The sequence below is a fragment of the Malania oleifera genome, chromosome 7 (genome assembly GCF_029873635.1).
Source record: "Malania oleifera isolate guangnan ecotype guangnan chromosome 7, ASM2987363v1, whole genome shotgun sequence".
Lineage (NCBI taxonomy): Eukaryota > Viridiplantae > Streptophyta > Magnoliopsida > Santalales > Ximeniaceae > Malania > Malania oleifera.
In genome coordinates, this window is record NC_080423.1 from 19,677,722 (window position 1) to 19,688,050 (window position 10,329).

Sequence of the window (10,329 nt, forward strand, 5' to 3'; positions counted from 1 at the left end):
TACTGATGACAGTAACAACACCATTCCAACTTTCAAGCAACTGACTGAGAATCAATAAGGGCTAAATCTCATTATCAAACATTATCCCGACTGAGGCGAGTTGATCCGACAACTCGTTGAAATTATTCAAATGCCTACTGAAACTTTCACATGCAGGCATGCTCATCGTAAATAGTCTTTTCATGAGATGTACCTTGTTTGTGGCTGAAGGCTGCTCATACATATTAGAGAGCGCATTAATCAGAGACTTGGTGGATGTTATATGCTTGATATTGAACGTCACAAACTTTGACAACGTCATTCTAATGGCTCTGAGGGCTTTTCGGTCAAGCAACTCCCACTCGCTCTCCTTCATGGATTCTGGCTTCTCCATAAGTGGTAAGTGCAACTCTTTACCAAACAAATAGTCTTCATTTTGCATTTTCCAGAAACCAAAGTCCGTGCCATCAAACATCTTGATCTGAGAGCTCTTTTCGTTCGACATCTCAATTCGCTGATTTAGAGATGGAATTAGCTCAATCAGACAGCACGGTTGGATCCAGAATGGTCGAAAACCCTAGAAATGACTTAAGTTGTTTGAAAAATGGACCCGAAATGACTTCAAAAAACCCGATCAAACTCTTGGTCAAACCTGGTAAACTCTGGTCAACTTTAACGAAATATTCGTCTCACGAACGGAATATTCTCTAACAGCATTAGTGACGCCGTTAACTGCACCGTCTGCTGAAGTGGCACATGGGGCCAACTACTGACGTGGCATTGTGGGGCCCACTTACTGGCGTGTGACTGTGGGGCCCACTAGGGGAGCCACTTGCTGATGTGGTGTGGGCCTGAGCTGACCTGGCGGTGATGCGGCTGCTGAATGGCCGCTTACTCGGCGGCACGTGGAGGGGACGTGGCTGCTTGGTGGGCGCTGATGTGGCACGCTGATTGGGCTTGGGTCATGGCTGACGTAGAGCGTCTTCTTCCTCCGTTTGTTCTCCGGTGCGTGGCTGCGCATGCAAGGATCTGTGGTGTCTCCGCTGGCACGTGAAGGCGCGTGCAGGGGCATGGAAACGTCCCCTGGTCATTGGTGGCGCGTGCAGTCTCGTCAATGGTCGTTTGGAGCTCCGGTTGCCACCGTTAGCTTCGTTTGGACGAGAGGAGTTCGATGGTAGCCTCAAGTTTTCATTTTGAGCTACTCGACAAAGGCTCAAAATTCGGGAATTTTTCTCCCATCTGGTGATTCTATTCCAATCACTCTCTGATACCAATTGTTGGGGATAAACCTGGAGCAACAATCACATGCGAAGGAAGAAACAAACACAATGGAACACTGGATATAATGTGGTTCGGTTGAATAGACCTACGTGCACGGAGCACACACCAAATCACTATACTAGGAGAATATTACAGATGAGCCTCATTGCTCTACTCAACTCTCTCTCTTTCTCTCTCTCTCGACAGAGTAGGTGGAGGACTGTTGGTCTTCATTTCAACATAAGCTGTGTGGGGAGGTGCATCTGTCGACGATTCCACACCAGCAATCCCAATATGAACTAATTTATTAAGGTCAAAGATTTTAAGATTAGGAAATTTTCTTATGGTGCGCATAGCCAGCCCAATATGCTCTAATCATCATTTTGCATGCCACTCGCTCTAATCATCATTTTGCACGATCAAAGCAAACCTTCACATATCCAGCCGCCCAGCAAGCTCAGACCCAGCTATAAATACGGGGCCATTCGCCCAAGCCATAAACACAAGCCAATTATTTCCAGCAAAAACAATATCATATATATTATAGTACTAGTACGCACTATTCCTGAAAGTTAAATATTTAGCAGATGGCCATGGGCGCAGCCCTAATTGTGTTGGTGTGCTGTGGGCTAGTTCAGACCCTTCTCTTCATGGTGCACCATGCGGCTGCAGGGTCCGAGCCCATAGACCCAACCCAGGGTTTCGTTGACGTACCGTTGGACCGATCCAATTTCCACAACCTTAAACCTTACGACCTGCCGGTGAACCAGCGGTACAGCTTCGTGAACGGCATACACACGTTCTGGGTTTACTCTACGGACAACCCTCTGTCATATGGCAGCCCAACCCACCCTCGTTCCGAACTCCGGGTTGAAGTAAACATTCTCACCTATACATTTTCTCCATCCAGCAGTTTCCAACTTAGTTTCCATTTCTGTCAATTATATATACCTCTAATACACATGATTGATTTTCATTTTTTTTTTTTTTATAAAAAAAGAAAACTAAAGATGAACTATAATGCATGCATGAAAGAGGAAATATGTGGAAAGTGCAGAACGTTTTACGGCTGCGTTGGTTCTGGGAAGGGTGATTTCTTAATTATCTTAACCTGCATGCCGCGAGGCGTGTGGTTGCGTTTGTTTGAGAGAGAGAGAGAGAGAGAGAGGTGATTAACCACGTTTTTTTTTTTTTTTTTTTCCGAAAGAAAAGTGTTACATTTTTTATTATATTAAAGCCATAGAGACCTATTTTAAAAGAGACATCTAGATTTGGATGATGCCCTGTGACCCGACCAAGTAGAAAATTCTTTATGTGATGCAGTCCCATCCCATAACAAAAAGCAATTTCTTTTGTGGCTGGTGCTTCTTCCAATTACACAACACTATTCTAACACTTTTTATTTAAATTAATTTATTTCAGCGCTATTATAGTACTGGTATTTGGCAATTTGAAGGATATGGATACGTACCATCAGGAACATCAGGTATATGCATCATGCAAGTATTTGGAGCGAAAACTCATCCGACAACCCTAATGCTTAAAGTCAACAATGGTACACTGACATACTATTTGAGCAATGTTCTCAAACAAAATATATACGATAAGTGGTTTCGACTAAACGTGATTCATGATACAAAAGCTGCAGTTACCAAGACTTTCATTGATGGGATTCTCAAGCTTGTAGCCCCTCATCGTCAGAATGCCACCCATCATTTCCAGTTTGGAGCATATCAACAAGAAAATGCTTCTTTTTATGGAGAATCCCGTTGGAAAGGAGTTAGAATTTTAAAAAAGGTTGAAAGTGATTCTGAAAAGTTATGTTTCAAGAAAGATAGTATTCATAGGAAATTGTTGTAATTAAGAAGAAAAAAAAAAGATATTCTTGAATAAAATTTAGCACGAAGGAAATTAATAAATTATCAATTACTAATTAAGTAGTCTATTTCTACTTATGTTTATTGGTTAGTACATTTGCACACATTTTAATTTATGGTGGGGGGAACTAGTTTTATATTAATACAAAGTCGTATTGGAGCACTAGGTACCATGGATCATGTCACTATGCAATAAAAATCACACTTAGCATATCCAAATTATGTTAATTTACATTTAGCTGGTGTTTGGGAGCATTGATTTTGGATTTAGATTTGAGTAGATTTGGACAAATTTCAATACAATTTTATATTATATCTTATACAAGTCCAATACAAAAGTCTAAATCTAAATCCTCTCCAAACATAATATTATGTTTCCCATGAAGGTTGTTTTGGAGTTCCATCATTCCATCTAAACTTCCAATATTCCTGTGACTAGCCTACAAAAACAAAATCTCTTGACAATGGATAATCTACGAAAGAGGGACTGGTCATTACCATCAATGTGCCAATTATGTACTCTCTTGTTCCATGATAAATCAATTAGTTTCTCTCTTAGAGGTCAACCGGAAAGCACTGAACATTATATTTCAATGGAGTCGATTGTTGAAGATTAAACTTGACGATGGGATGGTGGCAGCAAAATTTGATGGTGGCAGCTCCACCGATCCCAACCTATTGTTGTTGAATTTGCACTAGAGTCGGCAGCAACCTCACCAACCAGCCCACCATTGTTGATTATAATCTTCACTTATCGTCAGATAATTTGCTATAAATAGATGTGTGTGTGTGTGTGTAATGTAATATATGGTGTAAAGAGGGTGAATAACCAGTGAGAGATTTTGTATTGAGATTTTCCTCTGTAATTTATTTCCAGTTTATTATTGAAATTAATTGCTTTGTAATTGAGTGCAATTCTCACTGAGTTTCAATCACAACCAGTGATTGAGTGAGTCACCTCCACCCATTAGTAGTATCAGAGCTTCAGGTTTGTCGAAATTCGCCAAACAGAGGTGAACAAAGGGGAAATTGATTTTTTTCCTAGATTTGAAGTCACTCTAAATCCAAAATTTAGCATACTATTGTGAAATTCGCATCATGATGAGTTCAACGGTGAAAACCATGCTTCAAACGGAGTCCGGGAGCCCCCACAAGCGCCTCACGCACTGGCAAGATTACTGATCAGCGAAGTCACGCGCTTCGCGCGTCCTCACGTGTATTCTCTGCCTGAGTAACGTGATCCAACCCAGAACCAGATTTGCAACCCGGCCTAGCAACTAGCCACCCAAATCCTGACCCGCAAGCACGATTCGACCGGGCAAACGAACCCACGTCCACTCGCCGACACGCGGCACGCTCGGAAGCCGCCATGTGGCCATAACGGTAATTACTAACGCCGTTAACGTCCATTAAGTTAAACCGGCCTAGTCAAACCGATTCAGAATTGTTTTGCCCGGTGCAGTGATTTTTGAACCGATTCGTTGTAACCCAAAATTGGTTCGTAAGGATTTTCGGCCTTCTGATGACCTTGGTGGTATTAGATTTACCAAAGTCAATCTTTATCACTCTGCTTTTCTATATATTAAACTTTTGACTTTTTCTTTTGTATTTCTTGTTGTCCGAACAGAAATAATTTGTATATTTTAATTTGAATTTGTACTTGTATGTGTTTAAGTTTTAAACAATTTTTATTTTAAATTTTAATAATTTATGAATGTTTTAGTAATTCTAGTTTAATTTTATGTATACTAAAATGTAATTACATGTTTTTACAGAATTTTCAAAAAAAAAATTTGATTATTTTAAAACATTAGTGACGGTTTGCAAAAACCGTTACTAATAATGGGAAGATGAAGTATTAGTGACCGTTTCGAAATCGTCACTAAAAGACCGAAACCGTCTCTATACAATCAATATTATGGTGGCCAAAATCGTCACTAAAGACCAAATATTAGTGACGGTTTTATAATCGTTACTACTAGTTATAACTGACGCTAAAATCGTACCATTAGTGACGGTTTATTGATCGTCACTAATATAGTCATATTAGTGACGATTATAAAATCTGTCACTAATACTTGCGCTTTAGTGACGAATTTGAGTCAACGATATGTATAATTTATAGTGACGGTCGTAGCCTATTAGTGACGATTTTTTTTCCGTTACTAAAACTTGACCATTAGTGATAGTTTGTATATTTCGTCACTAATAAGTATTATTATCCACAGATATAGTGACAAAGTTAGAACCGTTACTAATACTGATAAAATCATGACTGACGATTTTTTGATTATTAGTAACATTATAAAACTTTCATTAATAACCTTGTTTCTTGCACTGATGGTTGCCGAGCTCCAGATGCATTGACATCCCTTTGATGTTTATCCAACCGCAGGACCTCTACTCCCTTGGTTTATGACATAGTGTATTTGAGTTCCACCAAGTTTTAGAGATTTTCCATCTACAAATATTGAGCCCGTTCTCCATACACCATCTGCTTTTTCTTTACAATAAAATGAATAGCAGTTAATCGAAAGCGTCTTTAATGTTCCATTCATTAATACACCATTTTTTTCTGCGACCTTTATATCAACAAAGGCTCCACCGAACTCTGCAATGAGACATCCTTTGAGGAAATTAATTCTTCTATTTGTATTCTCTGTGTCAACTAGTAGAAAAATACCCAAATTCCTGAATGTGATTTTGCACTCACCATCGATGTTGTATTTACCTTCCATTAAAGCCTGCGCATACGATTTTCCTATTATACGCCTTCTGTTCATTCTGTCTTCGCCTCTATTTGGTTTGTATCCTGTTATTGGGTGATGTGGCTTGCTGCAGCTCTTCATTTTGCTGATTTCTTCCTTCAATCTTCTGCAATCTTTCATCCCAGCATTCACAATAAAATCTATATAGAAATAACCCCTGTTTATCACTCTTTCGATGACCTTAGGAATGGCTTGCCAAACTTTTTTATATATTGACATTGATATCTTGTATCCTTCCATCCAATTATTCCCAATTCCTTGCCTCAGTCTTTTTCACGTGCCATTTTTACAAGGCTTGAAAGTAGCCATGGAAGAACCTCCAAGTGAAGCAGGAGAAATCTGGCGAAGTTCCTTCCCTGGCGGTGATGCTAAGAAAGTTCTTCAATCTGGAGATAAAACTTAGATCGGCTGAGGAGTTTCCGATCCGTGGGCAACTTCTTCGGTTAGTAGACATTTTCCTGCTGCCTTATCAACAGATCGAAAAATGCTCTGTTTTTACGGCGATTATGGCAGTGCTGGGTGGTGACGGTGGTTATGGCGGTGCTGGGTAGTGCTGAGCGGTGACGGTGGCTGGAGCTTCGGTGGGTGCTGGGCGGATATGCTCTATTTTTACGGCGGATATGGTGGCAACGGTGGTTATGCCGGTGCTGGGTGGTGAGGGTGGTTATAGGGTGCTGGGTGGTGGTCAAATCATCTTGTCTTTCTCCTTGTCCTGTTTGTTGTCTCTGCTGCTTTGGATCACTGCCTTTGCTTGGTTCTGCTGTTGGTTGAGCAGCAGCACAACGTTGCCATAGCATGCTGACGTGATTTCCTCTTGGGGAGGTTAATTTGCTGGAGAGAATGCAGCATCCCTTGGCTTTTGTGATTCAAAAGTCATGAATGAGTAATCAGTCGCAGTGGAAGGGAGTAGCTTAGAGAGAGAGAGAGAGAGTCCCCTTCATTGAATATCTATGTCAGCGTCCAAATTTAAAAGATTGTAATAATGCAAGGGAAACGCATTGTGCAAGGGACTTGTAATATATCGGACACCTTTTTAAGCTTTAGTCCTTATTTTGAATGCTATATATAATAATTTTAGTACGATTCGAGTGATGGGTAAGTGCGATATTTTCAAGAGATTGATAAGTACAGAATTTTTTCTTTTACACTTTAAAGAATTATTATAATAGCATATTATGTGCCCCTGAGTCCATTGCTTTGATACAATTTTGTACTACTAAAATGAAAATAAAAATAGTTCCACACATAGATTGCAAGGCAAGCAAATGTTTTAACCAATAAATATTTGGGCATGCAACATAAGTAAGTATGGAATAGCTAATTAATAATTAATAATTTATTAATTTTCAACTATATGTAATTTGCAATTGAAAGTGACGCTTTTTTAATTACAACAATTTTCTATGAATACTATCTTTCTTGGAAGGTAATTTTTGAGAGTTATCACCAACTTTTTTTAAAACTCTAATTCCCTTCCAACGGGTTTCTCCATAGTAAGAAGCATTTTCTTGTTGATAGATCCCGTATTGAAAATGATGGATTGACCTTTGACGATGAGGGGCCTCGAGCATAAGAACCCCATTAATGAAAGTCCTTGTAACTTCACCTTCCGTATCATAAATTACATTTAGTCGAAACCATCTATCATATATATTTTCTTGGAGAACATTGCTCAAGTAGTACGTGAGTGTGCCGTTATTAACTTTAAGCATGAGGGTTGTGGGATGAGTTAGTGCTCCAAATATTTGCATGATGCATACACCGGATGTTCCTGATGGTACATATCCATACCCTTCAAATTGCCAAATGCCGGTACTAAAATAATATCCCTGAGATTGTTTATATCAAATATATATAAAAGGTTAGAATAGTGCTATGCAATTGGTAGAAGCATCTATCAAGAAGTATTTTTTCTTTTCACCACAAAGCAAAATATACCCTACCTAACTTACATGTAAAGTCTGTAGTCTATATACCTCTCAAAAAGGAAAAAGCAAAAGAAAAAAAGTTTAATATATACTACAATACGATACATGAGATTACGTCACATAAAGAAAATTCTCTAATACCATCAAGTGGTGAATGAGGTATCTTCATGATCTAGACGTTTCCTTTACATGGCGAGCACTACAATATTCTTCTATGGCACTAATATATGATTAAAAAATTTTAAAGCATTTATTTTAATAGAAAAGGGAAGAGGAAAAAATAAAAAAAACAAAGACGTGAAGAGAAGGAACGCCTCTCTCTCTCTCTCTCTCTCTCTCTCTCTCTCTCTCTCTCATGCCTACTTGCAACCACTATATCTAATAATACTGTATAATATGAGAATCTCTGCATTTGACTGACTGCTGAGAATTGAATATACGAAAATAATTGCTTGTTGACAGACCTCCCACTGATTTGTCCGAAGAAAGCTGATTACCCTACCCCTCTACCCCTATAACTTATTTTCCCATGCATTCTCTTTAAGCTCACGTCAATAATTTGTACTGATTTTACCTTTTCAATAATAATAATATTAATCAATTGTACTGCTTTGTCCTTTCCCTTGAATTTTTATTCATCAAAATTATATATATTCTCCTATGTATACAGCTTCCAAAAAAAAAAAACGTATGTGGCTGTAAGTGTAATTATTTTTCGTATTTTAGTGACTTAAAACTAAAAATGTAGCAATAAAACTCCTATTGAATTTAAGCTGTGCTAACCCATCAAAAAATCATACAAAATGGGCTCCTTTGGTCTAGAACATCATCCAACCTCTTGAATTTGGGCTGGGAAGAATTTGTTGAATCACATCCGAATATGGTGAAATGATTCTGCGGCCATTCCAGCGGAGAGTTTCATTTTCTGGGATATCTCCTAAGCTGATTGATGCAAGTTTTGTTTTGTTTGAAAAGAAGTTGATTGATGTAAGTTGATATGACTTCTTTGCATTACTTCAGCATTTCGTGGTGTAATTTTGTTATTATTGTGTTGTATTTGCTGTTTTTGATGTTTCTGTAATCCTTTTGCCTCCTGGTAGACAAGCATCATTATGGTCTCCCAAGAAGCTTCAGGAAAAAATTTCTTTAACCTTTCAAAAGGAATAAAACTCGTCTTTTACAGTTTCTTTCAGTAAAATTCATCTTAGCATCTCAAGAGTAAAACAATATTTTCTGCCCCGCCCACTTGTTTCCTCTTTCAAGCACGTATACAGTCCATGTTTTGCTTTAAATGTTATTATTTATTTTAAGACTGAAAATCAACCATCTATAACAAAGGCACAAATAGTTGATGAAAATGGAAAAAAACTAAATTTAGGAAGAGATGGAGAATATATATGTATAGGAGAGAAAGTTTACCTCAATGCGGACTTCGGAACGAGGGTGGGTAGGGCTGCCATTTGAGAGAGGCATGTCAGTAGAATAAATCCAAAACCTGTGAACGCCATTCTCAAAGCTGTACCGTTGGCTCGCCTCCAGGTCGTAGGGTTTCAGATTATGGAAGTTGGAATTGTTCAAAGGTACGTCCACAAAACCCTCCGTTGGGTCAATGGGCACAGGGTCGACGGGCTTGGCGTCCTCCGACCCTGCAGCTGCATGGTGCACCGTGAACAAAAGAGTATGAACAAGCCCAAAAGTCACTAACACAATTAGGGCTGCACCCATGGCCATCTGCTTACTAAAAACTTTGGAATACTATTGTAATACTAATGGTGTATGTTTGTTTTATGGTTTATGTTTATGATTTGCTCGAAGGACCCTGTATTTATACTGGATTTAGAGCACGCTGGCCGACTGGTTTTGAAGGTTTTTGGGAAAAATAAGAGAGAGAGAGAGAGAGAGAGAGAGAGAGAGAGAGAGAGAGAGAGAGTAAGGTAGTCCATTCCCTGCCGGCATGCAAGAAAGATGATCACCGTAATTAGGAAACCTTTGACCTTGATTAGTTAGGTAGGTAATCATTTTTCTCTTCGGGGTAAATACTTGTTCTTCGGTCAACTGATTAATAGTATTAGGTAGGTAATTATTTTTCTTTTTGGGTAAATAGTTATTTTTTAGTCAACTGATCAATAATTCTAGTACGATTTTTGGTCCCCATATATTGTTTCTGATCGTCCCGACAAAGGTTACCATCATCATATCCCGGCCTAGAGCCTGCAGATATATATATATATATATATATATATATATTTTTTAATGAGAAGGTGCCTATGGCGTAACAATTCAAAAAAATAATAAAAATAAACAAAAGGTGCCTATGGCGTAACCATCTAAAGAATTTTGCACCGCAGTAATGAGGAACCTGGCGGCATGCCAATGAAGTCAGCAGGTACGTCTAGCTTCCGCCTCCTTTGCGGATACCATCACTTCACCAAAAGAACATTATCCGGATTCGGTTCCCACTTTCAGGTTTCTTCTTTTCCATTTATGTATAGAGTAGATTACTTTCTATCAATTTTC

At 38.7% G+C, this 10,329-nt stretch overlaps 1 protein-coding gene across 1 annotated transcript; it reads right to left on the bottom strand.

The window, feature by feature from the left end:
- Nucleotides 1-7,272: 7,272 nt before the first annotated feature.
- LOC131160773 (citrate-binding protein-like) lies at nt 7,273-9,543 on the bottom strand. The gene is made up of 2 exons (XM_058116657.1): nt 9,232-9,543; nt 7,273-7,713 (listed from the first exon to the last, which is right to left on the bottom strand). The coding sequence occupies exons 1-2, from the start codon at nt 9,541-9,543 to the stop codon at nt 7,273-7,275; spliced, it is 753 nt and encodes a 250-aa protein (XP_057972640.1).
- Nucleotides 9,544-10,329: the final 786 nt, after the last annotated feature.

What these genes read in the sequence shown, in the direction of transcription:
- LOC131160773 (XM_058116657.1), bottom strand. Translation starts at nt 9,543, where the DNA reads ATGGCCATGGGTGCAGCCCTAATTGTGTTAGTGACTTTTGGGCTTGTT. An exon ending in GTTCCGAAGTCCGCATTGAG is followed by an intron (nt 7,714 to 9,231) that starts GTAAACTTTCTC and finishes AAACAATCTCAG; the next exon opens with GGATATTATTTTAGTACCGG.